General features: G+C 34.3%; 2 protein-coding genes and 1 long non-coding RNA gene across 3 annotated transcripts; 1 reads left to right on the top strand and 2 right to left on the bottom strand.

The window, feature by feature from the left end:
* Nucleotides 1-147: 147 nt before the first annotated feature.
* LOC111499456 (ABC transporter G family member 31-like) lies at nt 148-8,242 on the bottom strand. The gene is made up of 24 exons (XM_023151024.1): nt 7,866-8,242; nt 7,455-7,575; nt 7,237-7,325; nt 6,904-6,988; nt 6,043-6,205; nt 5,840-5,916; nt 5,610-5,754; nt 5,226-5,527; nt 4,870-5,151; nt 4,484-4,800; nt 4,254-4,414; nt 4,070-4,173; nt 3,804-3,960; nt 3,675-3,725; nt 3,271-3,401; nt 2,862-3,194; nt 2,502-2,792; nt 2,340-2,423; nt 2,124-2,257; nt 1,319-1,546; nt 1,064-1,235; nt 890-977; nt 629-795; nt 148-516 (listed from the first exon to the last, which is right to left on the bottom strand). Exons 1-24 carry the CDS (start codon nt 8,210-8,212, stop codon nt 250-252), a joined length of 4,296 nt encoding a protein of 1,431 aa, XP_023006792.1. The 5' UTR covers nt 8,213-8,242; the 3' UTR covers nt 148-249.
* LOC111499462 lies at nt 181-10,015 on the top strand. Its single transcript, XR_002720944.1, has 3 exons — nt 181-206; nt 7,859-7,861; nt 9,932-10,015. It is a non-coding gene; the product is annotated as an uncharacterized LOC111499462 (long non-coding RNA).
* On the bottom strand, nt 9,941-17,212 carry LOC111499457 (ABC transporter G family member 31-like). The gene is made up of 23 exons (XM_023151025.1): nt 16,896-17,212; nt 16,686-16,806; nt 16,442-16,530; nt 15,792-15,876; nt 15,425-15,587; nt 15,261-15,337; nt 15,033-15,177; nt 14,649-14,950; nt 13,976-14,574; nt 13,732-13,892; nt 13,559-13,662; nt 13,316-13,472; nt 13,187-13,237; nt 12,997-13,109; nt 12,585-12,917; nt 12,225-12,515; nt 12,064-12,147; nt 11,856-11,989; nt 11,100-11,327; nt 10,850-11,021; nt 10,694-10,781; nt 10,316-10,482; nt 9,941-10,240 (listed from the first exon to the last, which is right to left on the bottom strand). The coding sequence occupies exons 1-23, from the start codon at nt 17,210-17,212 to the stop codon at nt 9,974-9,976; spliced, it is 4,248 nt and encodes a 1,415-aa protein (XP_023006793.1). The 3' UTR covers nt 9,941-9,973.
* Between the last annotated feature and the right edge of the window lie 1,034 nt (nt 17,213-18,246).

Raw genomic sequence — 18,246 nt, 5'->3', positions numbered from 1 at the left:
AAATTAACCTATAAGTTAATATTTTTGAGACAATATCCTCCTCATTTTAGAATTATATTATTTTAATTAATTGATCGGAAGATAATAATGATAATTTTAATTTATTTTTCTAAAACAAAAAATATGTACTCCCTACAAAACGTAGAGATTCACCTCTCAAAATAATGATGATAAGTAGAACTGCAATATTAAATTTAGGTATTATAGTATTTACTTTACAAAGAATGCGATGGCATTATACTTTTATCTTTATCTTTTCTGGAAATTGATGAATTTGATGGAGAGTGCAAAGATGGAGAAGAAGACAAGGATGAAGGCAAGGAGCGCCACAACCGAAACTCCGACCATGCCAGGGCCATATCCAAGGCTTACTTCCAAGTACTCCTTCACAGACCCCTTGAAACCTTGCCCCACAGTTATGGTGTCTACGTCGCCAAGCTGCGACGTTATAATTCCCCTCAAAGTCCATGCAACAGGGCAGCTGTAGTAGAACCAAAGCCACCATCCTGGGAGGCTCTGATAAACAAGAACAGAACAGAACAGAGGAGGCCTCAAAATCAAACCAACATTCAATCAATCAATCAATCAATCAATCAAAAGTGTTGTTGTTTAGAGAAAGAACACTTACGGGCTTTGGAATAAGAAAGCCAGAGAGGAGATTCCATAAAGAGTAGAATGCTGAAGATACAATGGATGCCAGATTTTGTGATGGAGTCAGCCCCACCACCATCATTCCATAAAAGGTGAAATAGGTGAACGTCAAGAACATGAACAGCAGATATAGGAAAAACTTGCCTGCAAAATTTTAAAACATCACTTTTCGGGTTAGTTTCACAAAGTTTAGGACCAAAATTCTAAAAAATACATACAATAGAACCAAGGAACATACCCGCGTTTCTCTCGAAATTAATCATGAAATATGTGATGACACCGTATACTATGGTCTGTGCAGCAATGTAGGGAACCTCCACTAAGCTCTGTTGGGAGAAGTATTAGCATTAGCAACCAAAATTTGATTAGCCCTTTTGTTTATATGTCGACACAACACAATTAAATTACTTACCTGAGCAAATGCATAAGCGAATGGAGAATACATTCCAGCTGCTTTCTCGCGATAGAATACTGTTCTCTCAATTGAAACAATTGGTTGTACAGTGGAAGCATTGTTTACTCCGATGAATAAGCATGCAGTGTTCAGAGCTCCCATAACAACGAAAAGTTCTTGAGTTGAGTTCCTTTTGAACATTCAAATGCAATAAATTTTAATCAAATAGCCTAAAAACAAAAACCAAAACTCCAAATGAGGAGAGATTTTTACCTTTTCATACCAATACCCCAAAACACTGAACCAAAAATCAGTGCACTTATGAAGGTGAAACATAACCTCATCACATTGTAATGGGGACTTCTCCAATACACAAGCCTTTGCTTCCACAGGCAAATAATGAACTGAGATAGTATGCCTTGCGAGTATGTGGTATCGAACTTCAATGCTTCTCCACCCACCGGTGGAACGCTTAATTGCTTGATGGAAGCTTCGACGATTCTGGATTAAAAAAAATGGGTAAGGATTGATAAAATCTCATAAATAATTCTAAAAACTACTAATGGATCGAGTACATATGTAACCGCCCATGCCTACCGCTAGTTGATATTGTTCTATTTAGGCTTTCACTTTTGGGCTCTCTTAAGATTTTTAAAACGCGTCCGCTAGGAAAAGGTTTCCACACCCTTATAAAGTGTTTCGTTCTCCTCCCAAACCGATGTTGGATCTCACAATTCATCCCCCTTTAGGGCCCAGCGTCCTTACTAGCACTCGTTCCCTTCTCCAATCAATGTGGGACCCCTTAATCCACCCCTTTTTGGCCCAACGATCTCGCTGGCACATCGCCCGGTGTCTGACTCTGATACCATTAGTAACAGCCCAAGCTAGCAGATATTGTCTCTTTGGACTTTCCCTCGAGGTTTTTAAAACGCATCTAGGAAGAGGTTTTCACGCCCTTATAAAAGGTGTTTCGTTCTCGTCCTCAACTGACGTGAGATCTCAGAACATGGTTTCTAACGCTACATTAATTCCTTAATGGTCTTTTTAACGATAGAAACCGACTATAATATAATCATACCTGTATTGATCCGAGTCCCTATATAGGTCAGCAAAATCTTTACCAATTCTGTGCTCAGCAGCAGGCGACGTGACCTCAAGCATCCAAGTAGCTGGATTGTAAGAATCTGGTATTGGAGGAACTCCATTAATTCCCTACAAAGTAAGAACATATCTCTGTCAGAACCGCTCCTAAGATCATGTTCTATACATATATAGATAACAGATTAAGTGTTACCTCAAAATAGTCTATCATTATTTGTGAATGTATTCCAAGCTTTCCCCCATATATAACTCTCCCCCCTCGTTTCATAAGAAGCAACTGCACAAGAATGTCGAGAACAAAATCATTAAGAGCTAATGAAACATTGATGGATTATGCTTAAAATCAGCTACCAACCTCATCAAATGCTTCAAAAATGTCAATACTAGGTTGATGAATGGTACAAACAACAGTTCTTCCCGTATCGACCATGTTACGAACGGTTCGCATAACAATGGCAGCCGCTCGAGCATCGAGTCCAGAGGTAGGTTCATCCATAAAGATGATAGAAGGATTTGCAACAAGCTCCACTGCAACTGTTAGGCGTTTTCTCTGCTCTGTTGATAAACCAGTATTACCTGGCACACCAACCAAAGCATGCCTAAGAGTATCAAGCTCCACTAGACTCATTACTTCTTCAATGAACTCCTGAAAGCATTAAAATAAGATGGGATTTGGATCATATTAAAATAAGATGGAGCCAACCAAACAAAATACCTGTCGTTTTTCTTTACTGATTTCTTTTGGAAGGCGTAGAAATGAGGAGAATTGGAGGCTTTCCTCGACTGTGACTTGGGGGGAATGGATATCATTTTGCTCTACGTAGCCTGATATTCTAGCAAAAGTAGGCTGCTCTTTTGGAAAGCCTGATATTCTGATATCACCTTCAATGTATCCACCGGTTTTTCTTCCGGCAAGAACATCCATCAGTGTAGTTTTTCCTGCCCCGCTTGATCCAACTAACGCTGTAAGAACTCCTGGCGAAAACACTCCACTCACATTTGATAACAGCTGCAATTTCTTTTCTAGTATACCTTGCTGCATCATTTCCTGGGAATGAATTCAATACTTAGAATGCATCTCATAAAATCAATATGAACTAGAAATATTTAAACTTCTGGCTAACCTTTGGAGTATCAACGAAATAATTAACATTATGAAAAGTCATTGTTAATGGTTGGAATGGAAGAATCATTCCCTTTTCTGTCTTGCTGGCTCTGGGAGATGTTTCACTAAATTTCAAAGCTTGTTCAACACCTGCACAGATCCAAGAGTAACAAAAAGAAGGTGAAGAACACAAATATTTAATTCACGTTTGGAACTACGACTCTCCACAATGATATGATATATCCACTTTGAGCATAAACTCTCGTGACTTTGCTTTTGGTTTCTCCAAAAGGCTTTATATCAATGGAGATAGTATTCCTTACGTATAAACCCATGATCAACCTCTTAATTAGTCGACGTAGGACTCCTCTCCCAACAATCTAACAATCCTTAATAGAGGCACGTGAAAAATTTATGACTTACCATTTTCCGCAGTAGAAGCAAGTGGGGTTACAGTTTGAGCTTTTCTTAGCGCTGTTGAGAACGAAAACACAAGAATATTAACATTTTGATGATACATACATACACATATTGTATCATATTAATACTTACGGTGGAGGTAAACTAAAGCCAAATTCACCAAAATATTGAAAAGAGCTACATAACCCCACATCACTCCAACACCCACCCAGTACCATTTATCACCACTAGGCATGCTATGTGAATGAAGAATATTGTATCCAACAGTTCCATTTCCAATGGTAGATTTCTGCAATTGTTTCGGTAAAAGTTAACATAATATGAAGTATAGAAACGGATTGTTTCGTTGTTCTAAAGATTATGCGTTTTATGAATGGCACAATACAAGAAAAGGGTACCTCCATCCACCTAGTGGCAGTAAATTCATTGACAGAAATAGCACGTTGGCTATAAGAAAGTGGGGAGACCCAAAAAGCCCATGACCACCATGGCTTAATCATTTCTGAAAGATGATATCCAAATTAGGATTGCAGTGTTCGATCTTCAAGCAATTTTGGTAAGAAATAAACACGAATATCCTACCTTTTGGCATCATAAAACCACCCAGTAAGAATGTAATAAGCAAGGCTGCAGAACCAAATGTATTGGCAATTACCATGTCTCTGGTTATAGCTGCCATTAGACGAAAAAGACCTATAGCCATTTCATGAACTGAAAAGAGTAGGAATATGAAGCGGAAGAACCTGAAATCATTTTAAAAGAGATCAGCTACGAGCAAGAAGAAAACGGAAAATGATTGAATTTTAAGGTACCTCCCAGCACTAGGGGCAAAGCCAACAGGATAATATACAACACAAGACCACACAACGGCTTCAAGAATGGAATAAGGCACGCGCAAAATCCAGCTAGTAATAGACCAGGACCATGCAGGGTGAAACAGATTATCCCTTTGCTTGTAGAAAACAGGCAATCGAGATATCATTAAAGGTAGCTCAGAGAAGCCATTAAACAGCATATGCACCAATCCAAAGAACAGGCAAGCCAGATAGAGATTGCCATTTATCTCATCCGTGGGGTGTAGTCTTGTTCTTAAGAACATTGTGCATGTAACAACTCCGACAAATGCAACCTATAATAAGTTATGTCAGAAAAACAGAATTCCAGAATCAAATGTTGAAATGGGTAATAGAAATAATACCTGACATGTCTTGAAAATATAAAGAAAACTATTTCGGTTAATCAACAGTACTTCTCGAGAGAAGCAAGCTTTGAAAAGCTCACGCTTTGACACAGCAAATTTTGTTTTAGCCAAAGCTGAAGGATGGCTTAGAGACTTATCAAATGGAGTATTGAGCGAGGACTCCAAAGACTTCCCAATATTGGAGTTTTTAAATGCTTCTGCGAATTCAGGAACAGAAATGTAGGTATATGGCTGAGTGGAATCAGCCCAATATTGTGCTTGATCATTCTTAGACGTCACCTGTCACAAAACAAGCTTAGCCATATGCAATACAAAATGTGAAGTAATCTTATGAAAACATAATATTATAATACCTCTTGAAGAAAATCAGCTACCCCCTTGCGAGGGGGTAGCTTAAAACCCAATGATTCGAAGAACCCTAACACCTCGGCTCGAGGGCCTTGATACACCAAATAACCCTCTGATAACAACACAAGATCATCAAACAGTTCAAATGTCTCAGGAGCAGGTAGTAAGAGAGCCATTAACACTGTAGCCTCCATTTGATGAACAAAGTTCCTTAAACATTTCACAATTTGATAAGTTGTGGAGCTATCAAGTCCGGTGGATATCTCATCCATAAAAAGAGTCTTCCTTGGCCCAACAATCATTTCCCCTGCATCATCGAAGAAGCTTCATTTAATAACAATATGATTCAGTGAATAAATTGTTGTTAAATTGTTGAAAAATAAAAAGACCTGAAGTAACTCTTTTTCTTTGGCCACCAGAGACACCCCTCACCATATCACTACCAACTAATGTCTGCGAGCATATATCAAGATCAAGCACTTTCAAAATGTAATCTGTTAACACACTGTGCTTTTTACCACCAACGGACGATGCCTGTAACATTGGGCGCAGGTTACAGAAAATAAGGTCTGCCAGTTCATAATCCACAAATTACTGCTACGTAATATCAAATGACAACCTTCATGAATGCATCGATATCAGGACTAGGTCGGATTTTTCTTTCTTTCTCCAAGCGTGCCAGTTCTTTCAAATATTCTACGACAAGAGAGAAAATCATATTGATATAGATTTATAAGTAAGATATGCTTAAAATGGACAATATTATTATTCCTAACGAATCAAGCATATATACACGTGAATGAATGAAGGAAGCAAGCAAACCTGCAAAGCTTTCGCTTGCGCCTTGGCATCTAGCGGCGAAGTCCAAAGTTTCTCGCACAGTCAACTCCGGTAGGTGATCATCGGATTGGCTAATGTATGCGGAGGTTCTTTGAACGCAGAACTCATCAAGACGATGTCCATTATAAGTGATGTTACCACTTTTCTAACACCAAAAATAACATATTAATAAGGCTATTAGGAATAAATTCATTCTTTTTTAAATAAAAAAAAAATAACTTTCAACTAATAAAATTAAGTTCCGCATTTTTTATTTCTTTTAAATCATTAATTTGATATTAATTTTAAATTAATTTTAAATTATATAGAAGTATAAAAAAAAGGGTACAATTTTATAATGCAATAATGCTAGGATTTGTATTTTTTAAAAAAAATATTAGGTTTTTTTTTTTTTTTTATATATATAGTTTTAGAAATTAAACATGTTTATATTTTAAAATAAAGAAATATATATGAAGGAAAATATTTCTAATTTAAAATAAAGAAAATTTTATTCTAAAAAATACACATAAAACTATTTTTCCCTAAAAAATAAAATACAGTCGTCTTCAATATTTTCTTTAAAACCGAGTTATTTTCACATAAATATAATTATTTTATTTAAAACAAAAATTGACATGATAGAAGAAATAATAATTTAATGCAATTTAATTTTAAACATATGGAAAGTACTTGAAAAATAAGGATAAATTAATTAAAAGGACAGCCTATCGTATTAATAAGTTATTGAAATTGTAATTTCAATTCCAATTAATTTTAAATTTTAAATTTTATTTTTATTTTAAAAAATTTACCTACCAAAAACTAAAATTTCAAATATATAACCGAGCTGGGTGTACAAACCTTTAAGTTTCTATTAAGTTTGCCTGCTAGGAATTGAAGCAAGGTCGATTTTCCAGAACTCGGAGGCCCCAAGAGTAACGTCATCCTAAAATATCACAATAATAAATCTCGTTATTTATTATATTTTTGTAATACAATAAAAAAAAAATATGAAAAATTAAATTATTAAAAAATATCCCAAAATTTTTAAATAATTATACCTCTAATAAACTATGAAAATCTCATTCAATGTTTATATTCTAATTTTTAGTCCAATTTTATAAAATAGAAAATATGAAACAAATTTCAAAATAAAAATAAAAATAAAGCTAAAATTATATACTATCATCTTACCTTCCGGGTTTCACGAGGCCACTGACGTCACTCAGAATCGTTAATGGATATCTCTTGCCTTTTATAATTCTCAAACTCGTCAATATATTCTGCATTAAAAAAATTAACCAAATGAAGTATGATATGACTACAAATATAAATATATATATATATATACACACATATGTATGTATGTATATTCAGATTAAAGAAAATTAAATTAAGAAAAAAAATTGTACCTCAAGAACGTCGTAGGAATAGTTGATTAAAGTAGGCAAAGTTCTGGAACCGATTTGAACATCTACTCCCACTTTTAAGTTCTGGAATCTAATTTCAACCTTTGGAATCACCACTCCCGCTCTTACATTGAAACAAAAAAAAACTATTAGTAACAAAATTATTAAAAAAAAAACGGAAAGAACAAAGAAAAATAATTTATCTCCACTTTCAATTTTAGCGTTCAACTAAGGTGCTACTAACACAAACTACTAGGCTTTCGAATACCACAATCTACGACGTATAAGTTTTGGAATAATGGTTCTTAAATCTTACAATATAGAACAACAAAAACGACGAATCGCGAATCTCAATAGTAGGTTTTAGAGAGGTATAATTAGAGAGAATTAATTTAAATGATGAAAAGTACGTACTTATCGAGACGCTCTTTGATCCTAGAAAGTAACTTAAAATTATCTTGATCATCGGTAGCCAATGCCTTCTTCACAACAAGTTCGCGTTTGTTCTTATCGAGCTTCCGGACGTCAATAGTTTCCATTCTCCTAGTGTTTTCATCGCCATTGGAGGAGGAGATATCAGACGCAGTGCGCGTCAACAATGCGTAATTCGATTGTTTATGAGACGGTAACCTCTCAATCGCAGCCCATAAAAGCTCATGCTCGTCCTTCGCCAATAGCTCAGTGTTGGACGGCCTCACAAAGGACTGATCGGTCACGTTCATCTCCAAATGGAAGTAGTCGCTACCATTAGAAGCCGCCATTGAAGCAAAAAAGATGAGAGGAGAAGGAAACAGAGATGCGGAACTATTTAAAGAGGTTCAGAAGTGACGACGAGTTCGTTGCAAATGCAGTAAATAATGAAGATCCTGAATTTACGAGATTGCCCCTTAAGGAAAATCCCTCCAATTGTCAGCCTGCTTTCAATTGACACGTGCGGTGTGGGAGGGGAATGAATTTCTCACACCCCACACGTGTTTGAAACGTGATGTAATAGAAAAGAAAAATACAAAAATCCTGATTTCTTGTACAATTAAAAAAAAAACGAGTGAATCTATCAGCCACGTTCAAATTAACCCCTAATTTCTGGTACCCATTAAAACTCTATTTTAATTATTTTATATTTCTAAATCAAAATCAGACTAAATTATTATTATTATTATTATTATTTTAAATCTATTTTTCAGATTATTTTTTAAATATATATTTTGATTATATTAACGATGCGACCAAGAATAGAAGAAAACATGAGATATGAAAATTATATTCTTCACACTCCTCAATATAAATATTTAATATATTAAATTCGATTTCAACCTATCAAATTAAAATATATTTTACTCATTTACATTTAATACATCAAATATTTATTTTAATTTAATAAAATTGATTTTTATAGTATTATTACGAAATAGAACTTTAGGAACCCATCCATTATGATATAAAATTAGAATAATTTTTTATTTCTAAATTTATAAAATTATTTTTAAATTTTGTTTTTCTTTTTTCTTTTGCTCCTTTGTCGAGAGAATTGGTATGGCTCCTTTTATTAAATTTTTATATGCTTTTATTTTTCTAATATATATATAGGTTTGGGAGCCGAGGTAACCAAGTGGATCAAGACAGTGGATTGTGAAATCCACCATGCTCGGGTTCAATTCCAACTATATATATATATATATATAAAAAGCTGATAAGATAAAAGATGGTAAAATGAACCAATTACCTACCTCATTAGTGGGCTGAGAAGGGAATAGTTCTCGCAAACAAACGCCAAACGCCATAATTAACCGAACATTTTCTTAATTCCTTCCATGCACAAACAAATGGTCAAGTCAAGCGGTGTGCTAGTGAGAACGTTGGACCCCTCCAAAAGAGTTGAATTGTGAGATCTCGCATCTGTTAGAGAGGGAGATTTTTTATAAAGTTGTATGAAGGTATTTAAATAATAAATCTTATCCACAAATGACTCAACAACATATATACCAACTCCATTAACATTCAATGTAAGCCCTACATGGTAAGAGAGGTATCAAAAGGTGGATTTGGTAACATTTTGTATGGTAGTTGATAAATATTTTGAGACATTGTGAGATCCAAATACAAAGTAACCTCGAACCAACGATATTAATTCCACAATTATTTTAAAATAAAATATTAATAATTTTTATCCAATAAAAATATGGTTAAATATTACTCAAAATTCAGTACATCACTCCTAATTTCAAAATTATATTATTTTAATTTAGTTAACAATAATAATAATATATTCCCGACAAAACACAGAAATTTAAACAATAATACGTAAAATTATCTAATAAATGTATATGATTACGACAAAAATGAACCTAACTGATATAAAACATGTAATCACAAAATTTCTTAATAATAATAAGCAAAAATCATATGATAATGTGTATGACTATACTAACATGAACATAACTATACAATAAATAAAAAAAATGAATGCAATGACATTATAGTATTTACTGTACAAAGAATGCAATGACATTATACTTTTATCTTTATCTTCTCTGGAAATTGATGAGTTTGATGGAGAGTGCAAAGACGGAGAAGAAGAGGAAGATGAAGGCAAGGAGCACCGCAGCCGAAGCTCCGATCATACCGGGGCCATATCCAAGGCTTACTTCCAAGTACCCTTTCACAGACCCCTCGAAACCTTGTCCCACAATTATGGTGTCTACGTCCCCAAGCTGCGACGTTATAATTCCCCTCAAAGTCCATGCAACAGGGCAGATGTAGTAGAACCAAATCCACCATCCTGGGAGGCTCTGGTAAGCAAGAACAGAACAGAGGAGGCCTCAAAAACCATTCAATCAAAAGTTATTGCCAATAAAAACACTTACGGGTTTTGGAACAAGAAAGCCAGAGAGGAGATTCCATAAAGAGTAGAATGCAGATGATACAATGGATGCCATATGCTGCGATGGAGTCAGCCCCACCGCCATCATTCCATAAAAGGTGAAATACGTGAACGTCAAGAACATGAACAGCAGATATTCCAAAAACTTCCCTGCAAAATTTTAAAATATACGTTCAACTCCTAGATATCATCCTTTTTGGACTTTCTCTCTCGGGCTTCCCGTCAAGGCTTTAAAACATGTCTATTAAGGAAAGATTTCCACACCCTTATAAAAGATTGTTTCATTCTCCCCCAACCAATATGAGATATCACAGTTTTAAACCACATAGATTAATCTATAAACTAAATTTGAGTAACGTACCGACGTTTCTTTCAAAATTCACCATGAAATATGTGATGACACCGAATGTTATGGTCTGTGCAGCAATGTAGGGAACCTCCACTAAGCTCTGTTGGGAAAATTTGATTAGCCCTTTTGTTTACATACTGATATAACACAATTAAACTGCTTGCTTACCTGAGCAAATGCATAAGCGAATGGAGAATACATTCCAGCTGCTTTCTCGCGATAGAATACTGTTCTCTCAATTGAAACAATTGGTTGTACAGAGGAAGCATTGTTTACTCCTATGAATAAGCATGCAGCGTACAGAGCTCCCATAACAACGAACAGTTCTTGAGTTGAGTTCCTTTATTCAAATGCAATAAATTTTAATCAAAAAGCTTAAAACCAAAAACCAAAACTCCAAATGAGATCAGATTTTTACCTTTTCATACCAATACCCCAAAACACTGAACCGAATATGAGTGCACTTATGAAGGTGAAACATAGCCTCATCACATTGTATTGGGGACTTCTCCAATACACAAGCCTTTGCTTCCAAAGGCAAATAATGAACTGAGATAGTATGCCTTGTGAGTAGGTGGTATCAAAATTCAACGCTTCTCCACCAGCGGGTGGAACACTAAATTGCTCAATGGAAGCTTCAACGATTCTAGATAAAAAAAAAAAAAAAAAAAAAAAAACAGGTAACATTAAAAGTTTTTAAAACTTGTCGGCTACGAAGTGGTTTCCACACCCTTGTAAAGCGTTTCGTTCTCCTCCCCAACCGACATGGGATCTCAGAATTCACTCCCTTTCAGGGCCTAGTGTCATCGCTGACACTCGTTCCCTTTTCCAATCGATGTGAGGACTCGCACAATCCAATCCCTTTCGGGTCCAGCGTACTTGCTGGCACACCGCCTTGTGTCCACCCCCTTCAAGGCTCATCCTCCTCACTACCACATCACCCGGTGTCGGGCTCTAATACCATTTGTGATAGTCCAAGGCCACCACTAGTAGGTATTGTCCTATTTTGAGTTTTTTTTTTTTTTTTTTGGGCTTCACTCAAAGTTTTTAAAACACGTCTGATAGGGAGAGGTTTCCATACCCTTATAGAGAGTATTTCATTCTCCTCCCCAACCGATGTAGGATCTCACAACACGACTTCTAACGATAGAGACCGACTGTAATATAATCATACCTGTACTGATCCGAGTCCCTATATATATCAGCAAAATCTTTACCAATTCTATGCTCAGCCGCAGGGGACGTGACCTCAAGCATCCAAGTAGCTGGATTATAAGAATCTGGTATTGGAGAAATTCCACTAATTCCCTATAAAGTAAGAACTTATCTCTTTCAGAACCGCTCATAATATCATGATCTATGCATATAGAGATAAGGTTTACCTCAAAGTAGTCTATCATTATTTGTGAATGTGTTCCAAGCTTTCCCCCATATATAACTCTCCCCCCTCGTTTCATAAGAAGCAACTGCACAAGAACGTCAAGAACAAAATCATTAAGACCAAATGAAACATCTATGGATTATGCTTAAATCAGCTACCAACCTCATCAAATGCTTCAAAAATGTCGATACTCGGTTGATGAATGGTACAAACAACAGTTCTTCCCGTATCGACCGTGTTACGAACGGTTCGCATAACAATGGCAGCCGCTCGAGCATCAAGTCCAGAGGTAGGTTCATCCATAAAAATGATAGAAGGATTTGCAACAAGCTCCACTGCAACAGTTAGGCGCTTTCTCTGCTCTGTTGATAAACCAGTATTACCTGGCACACCAACCAAAGCATGCCTAAGAGTATCAAGCTCCACTAGACTCATTACTTCCTCAATGAACTCCTGAAAGCATTAAAATAAGATGAGATTTGGATCATATTAAAATAAGATGGAGCCAACCAAACAAAATACCTGTCGTTTTTCTTTGCTGATTTCTTTTGGAAGGCGTAGAAATGAGGAGAATTGGAGGCTTTCCTCGACTGTGACTTGGGGGGAATGGATATCATTTTGCTCTACGTAGCCTGATATTCTAGCAAAAGTAGGCTGCTCTTTTGGAAAGCCTGATATTCTGATATCACCTTCAATGTATCCACCGGTTTTTCTTCCAGCAAGAACATCCATTAGTGTAGTTTTTCCTGCTCCGCTTGATCCAACTAAAGCTGTAAGAACCCCTGGTGAAAACACTCCACTCACATTTGATAACAGCTGCAATTTCTTTTCTGGTATACCTTGCTGCTTCATTTCCTAATGAATTTAATACCCTTTTAAAAATAGTTGTAGAATGAACATGAATATGAACTACAAATTTAAACTTCTGGCTAACCTTTGGAGTATCAACGAAATAATTAACATTATGAAAAGTCATTGTTAATGGTTGGAATGGAAGAATCATTCCCTTTTCTTTCTTGCATGCTCTAGGACATGTTTCTTCAACACCTGCGCAGATCGCCCACTTTAAGCATAAACTCTCGTGGTTGAGCCTCATACCAATAGAGATAGAATTTATGACGTACCATTTTTCGCAGTAGAATCAAGTGGGGTTACCGTTTGGGCTTTTCTCAGCGCTATTAAGAAGGAAAACACAAGAATATCAACATTTTGATGATACATACATACACATATTGTATCATATTAATACTCACGGTGGAGGTAAGCTAAGGCCAAATTCACCAAACTATTGAAAAGAATTGTATAACCCCATGTCACTCCAACACCGATCCAGTACCATTTATCACTACTAGGCATGTCATGCGAATGAAGAACATTATACCCAACAGTTCCATTTCCAATGGCAGAGTTCTGCAAATGTTTTAAGTACATATCAGAACCAAACTTACATTATATGCATTTAATTTATGCATTGGTACACTACAAGAAAATGATACCTCCATCCACCTAGTGGCAGTAAACTCATTGACAGAGATAGCACGTTGGACATAAGAAAGTGGAGAAACCCAAAAAGCCCATGACCACCATGGCTTAATCATTTCTGAAATATGATATCCAAATTAGCAATCTTCAAGCAATTTTGGTGAAAAAAAACACATACAAATCGTACCTTTTGGTATGATAAAACCACCCAGTAGAAATATAATAAGCAAGGCAGCTGAACCAAATGTACTAGCAATTACCATATCTCTTGTTATAGCTGCCATCAAACAAAAAAGACCTATAGCCATTTGATGAACCGAAAAGAGCAAGAACATGAAGCGGAAGAACCTGGAGTCATTTTAAAACAGATCAGCTACGAACAAGAGGAAAAGAAATGAATTTTAAGTGAGAAAAAACAGATAGTGAGGTACCTCCAAGCACTAGGGGCAAAGCCAACAGTATAATATACAACACAAGTCCACACAACGGCTTCAATTATGGAATAAGGCACGCGTAAAATCCAGCTAGTAATAGACCAGGACCAAGCAGGGTGAAACAGATTGTCCCTTTGCTTGTAAAAAACAGGCAAGCGAGATATCATTAAAGGTAGCTCAGAGAAGCCATTAAACAGCATATGCACCAATCCAAAGAACAGGCAAGATAGATAGAGGTTGCCATTTATCTCATCCGTGGGGTGTATTCTTGTTCGTAAGAACATTGTGCATGTAACAACTCCAACGAATGCAACCTGACATGTCCTAAAGATATAAAGAAAACTATGTCGGCTAATCAACAATAGTTCTCGAGAAAAGCAAGCTTTAAAAAGCTCACACTTTGACGCAGAAAATCTTGTTTTAGCCAACGCTGAAGGATGGCTTAGAGACTTATCAAATGGAGTATTGAGCGAGGACTCCAAAGACTTCCCAATATTGGAGTTTTTAAATGCTTCTGCGAATTCAGGAACAGAAATGTAGGTATATGGCCGAGTTGAATCAGCCCAATATTGTGCTTGATCATTCTTAGACGTCACCTGTCACAAAACAAGCTTAGCCATAGGCAATACAAAATGTTAACTAATGTTACGAAAGCATAATATTATAATACCTCTTGAAGAAAATCAGCTACCCCCTTGCGAGGGGGTAGCTTAAAACCCAATGACTCAAAAAACCTTAACACCTCGGCTCGAGGGCCTTGATACACCAAATAACCCTCTGATAACAATATAAGATCATCAAACAGTTCAAATGTCTCAGGAGCAGGTTGTAAAAGAGCCATCAACACGGTAGCCTCCATTTGATGAACAAAGTTCCTTAAACATTTCACAATTTGATAAGTTGTGGAGCTATCAAGTCCGGTGGATATTTCATCCATAAAAAGAGTTTTTCTTGGCCCAACAATCATTTCCCCTGCATCATCGAAGAAGTTTGGTTTAATAAGAGTATGATTTAGTGAATAAATTGTTGTTAAATTGTTCAAAAGTAAAAAGACCTGAAGTAACTCGTTTTCTTTGACCACCAGAGACACCCCTGACCATGTCATTACCAACTAATGTCTGGGAGCATATATCAAGACCAAGCACTTGTAGAATGTAATCTGTTAACACACTGTGCTTTTTACCACCCACGGATGATGCCTGTACAAATTGGGCGCAGGTTAAACAACATAACATCTGTGTCATACTCCACAAATTAGTGCTACATGATATCAAATGACAACCTTCATGAATGCATCAATATCAGGACTAGGTCGGATTTTTCTTTCTTTCTCCAAGTGTGCTACTTCTTTCACATATTCTACAACAACAGACAAAAGATATTAATCGAGGTTATGCTCAAAATGAACAATATCATATCTCGAATCAAGTATAAGTGAAAGCAAACCTGCAAAGCTTTCGCTTGCGCCTTGGCATCTAGCGGCGAAGTCCAAAGTTTCTCGTACGGTTAACTCTGGTAGGTGATTATCGGATTGGCTAATGTATGCGGAGGTTCTTTGAACACAGAACTCATCAAGACCATGTCCATTATAAGTCATCTTACCAGTTTTCTAACACCAAAAATAACATATCAATAACTTTTCTAATAATATATATAATATGTATATATTAAATTAGTTATTTTTTTAATTTACTTGAAGTCTATTATTAAACACAAAATTGAAAGTTCGGGATTTATCAATTTTTTTTAAGGTAACGTAGGTTTATTAAACATGAAAAAGTTCAAATATGTACAATAAATAGGAAGTACGAACCTTTAAATTTCTATCAAGTTTGCCTGCTAAGGCTTGAAGCAGAGTCGATCTTCCTGAACCTGGAGGCCCCAAGAGCAACGTCATCCTAATTAAGAAAAAAAAAAAAAATCTTAATCTAATTCCGATTTTGTAAATCTAATTTATTTATTTATTACTGTAAAAAATATCTCCAAATTTTTAAATAATTATGCCTCTAATAAACCATAGTTTTTTATTTTAAATTTTGAAATTTCATAAAAAAAAATTAAAAAAAAAGACTTTAATATAATTCTATTAACCAATAAGAAGTTTTTGTAAATCTTATTTATTTATTATATATTCTTTGGTAAAAAAATATCCCAAAAAATTTAAATAATTATACCTTTAATAAACCAATTTTCTTTTTCTTTTAAAATTTTAAATTTAATCTAAGCTTTAATCCAATTCCTTTTAACCCATATAAAATTTTTATAAATCTTATTAATTTATTATATATTCTTTTTATTTTTCTTTTTAGTTTAATATTTTCCTTTAACTAATAGAAAGTTTTTGTAAATCTCATTTATTTATTATATATATATATATATATATAAAATATATTACAAAAAAACTATTGGAACCAATTTCAAAATAAATATAAAAATTAAACTAAAATTATATACTAGTGTTACCTTCTGGGTTTCACGAGGCCGCTGACGTCATTAAGGATAGTCAAGGGGTATCTTTTGCCTTTCGTAAGTCTCAAGCTAGTCAAAATATTCTGTATAAAAACTAAAATTAATTAGAAGAAGTATGATATGACTATATATGTGTATATGTATATGTATATGTATATGTATATGTATGTTTATGTATATGTATATGTATATGTACGTATTCAAATTAAGAAGAAAATTAAATAAAATAAAATTATACCTCAATAACATCGTATGAATAGTTGATTAAAGTAGGTAAAGTTCTGGAACCAACTTGAACATCCGCTACCACTTTTAAATTATGGAATCTAATTTCAACTTTTGGAATCACTACTCCGGCTCTGATGTGACCAAAACATGAAAAAAAAAAAAAAGAATTTAGTCACCATGATTTACGACGAATAGGTTTTGGGAGGCTATGAATATGTACCTATCGAGACGCTGTTTAATTCCAGAGAGTAACTTAAAATTATTTTGATCATTGGTCGCCAATGCTTGCTTCACAACAAGTTCGCGTTTGTTCCTATCGAGCTTCCGGACATTAATAGTTTTTGTCCTCTTAGTCTTTTCATCGTCAATCAACAATGCATAATTTGATTGTTTATGAGACGGTAACCTCTCAATTGCCGTCCATAAAAGCTCTTGCTCATCCTTCGCCAATAACTCGGTGTTCGTCGGTCTCACTAAGGACTTATCGAGCACATTCATCTCCATGTCGAAGAACTCGCTACCATTAGAAGCCGCCATTTGAAGCAAAAAATAAAAATAAAAAATATACGTTGAAGAGGAAATATAAATTAGTGGTACACAGATTGAGTTCAATTGTAGTTATTTATAAAGCTTCAGAAAATAATTAAGAATGTGAAGTTACAAAATTGCCCTTTAGGAAAATATGAATTTCTCACACCCACACGTGTTTGGAACGTTCATTAAAAAAAGAATAAAATAAAAATATTCTAATTCCGTAATTTGCTGTATCCATAAAAATCTTATATTTTTCAACTTTCCAATTTATTCAAAATTTATCTTTTTTTTTTTTTAATTTTTTTAAAAAATCAGATTAAATTAAAATCACACTAAATTATATATATATTTTTTGAAAAAAAAATCTGAAAATCATTCTATTCCAATATTTTTATATATTTCAAATATCTATTAATTATCTAATTTAATAAAATCTTTTTATTTTTCATTGTTTTTAATATTTAAATAACTATTTTTTTTTAAATATTTGAGTACTAAATTAAAATAAGAATTTTTTAAAATTATTTTAAAAATTTGTTAGTCAAAATTGAATCTTTTTTATTTGAATATAATTAAGTTTTATAATTGGGTTTTTTTTTTTATCTATTATTTAAATTTCAAGAAACAATTCCTTTCTAATACATTATAATTAATGTAATTAGTATTTTATTTATAACATTGATCTACAATTAGGTTTTATAAATTCATCCATTAATTATGGTTGCACCCATAAACATTTTACTATAAAAATTAGATTCTCGAGCTTTCATTAGCTAAAAAAATTAGGACCGTACGATAAAAAAATGAGTTTTTTTATGTTTTTTAATGACAATAATCTCGAATTATCCTTTCTTTAATTTTAATGTTGGACAGTCTCGAGTTCACTCTATTTAAGTTTATTTTTTATTTTAAACTTCGTTCTTAATTATGCATACTTAATGAATATTGACTAACATTTTAATTTTTAGATATTAATCACAAAGATATGTTAAAAATAAAAAATTGGTATTAAAATTTATCTATTTTGGTAAAAATAT

The sequence above is a fragment of the Cucurbita maxima genome, unplaced genomic scaffold (genome assembly GCF_002738345.1).
Source record: "Cucurbita maxima cultivar Rimu unplaced genomic scaffold, Cmax_1.0 Cma_Scf00027, whole genome shotgun sequence".
NCBI classification, from domain to species: domain Eukaryota; kingdom Viridiplantae; phylum Streptophyta; class Magnoliopsida; order Cucurbitales; family Cucurbitaceae; genus Cucurbita; species Cucurbita maxima.
This window is presented reverse-complemented; position numbering and strand designations above follow the sequence as displayed.

Coding starts and splice junctions, on each gene's coding strand:
- LOC111499456 (XM_023151024.1), bottom strand. CDS start 8,212: ATGGCGGCTTCTAATGGTAGCGACTACTTCCATTTGGAGATGAACGTG. Junction 2,424..2,501: donor TTTTTGAAGCATTTGATGAG/GTTGGTAGCTGA, acceptor ATTCTTGTGCAG/TTGCTTCTTATGAAACGAGG. Junction 517..628: donor GCTTTCTTATTCCAAAGCCC/GTAAGTGTTCTT, acceptor CTTGTTTATCAG/AGCCTCCCAGGATGGTGGCT.
- LOC111499457 (XM_023151025.1), bottom strand. CDS start 17,212: ATGGCGGCTTCTAATGGTAGCGAGTTCTTCGACATGGAGATGAATGTG. Junction 13,473..13,558: donor CTGCCACTAGGTGGATGGAG/GTATCATTTTCT, acceptor AAACATTTGCAG/AACTCTGCCATTGGAAATGG. Junction 11,022..11,099: donor TGGGGTATTGGTATGAAAAG/GTAAAAATCTGA, acceptor ATTTGAATAAAG/GAACTCAACTCAAGAACTGT.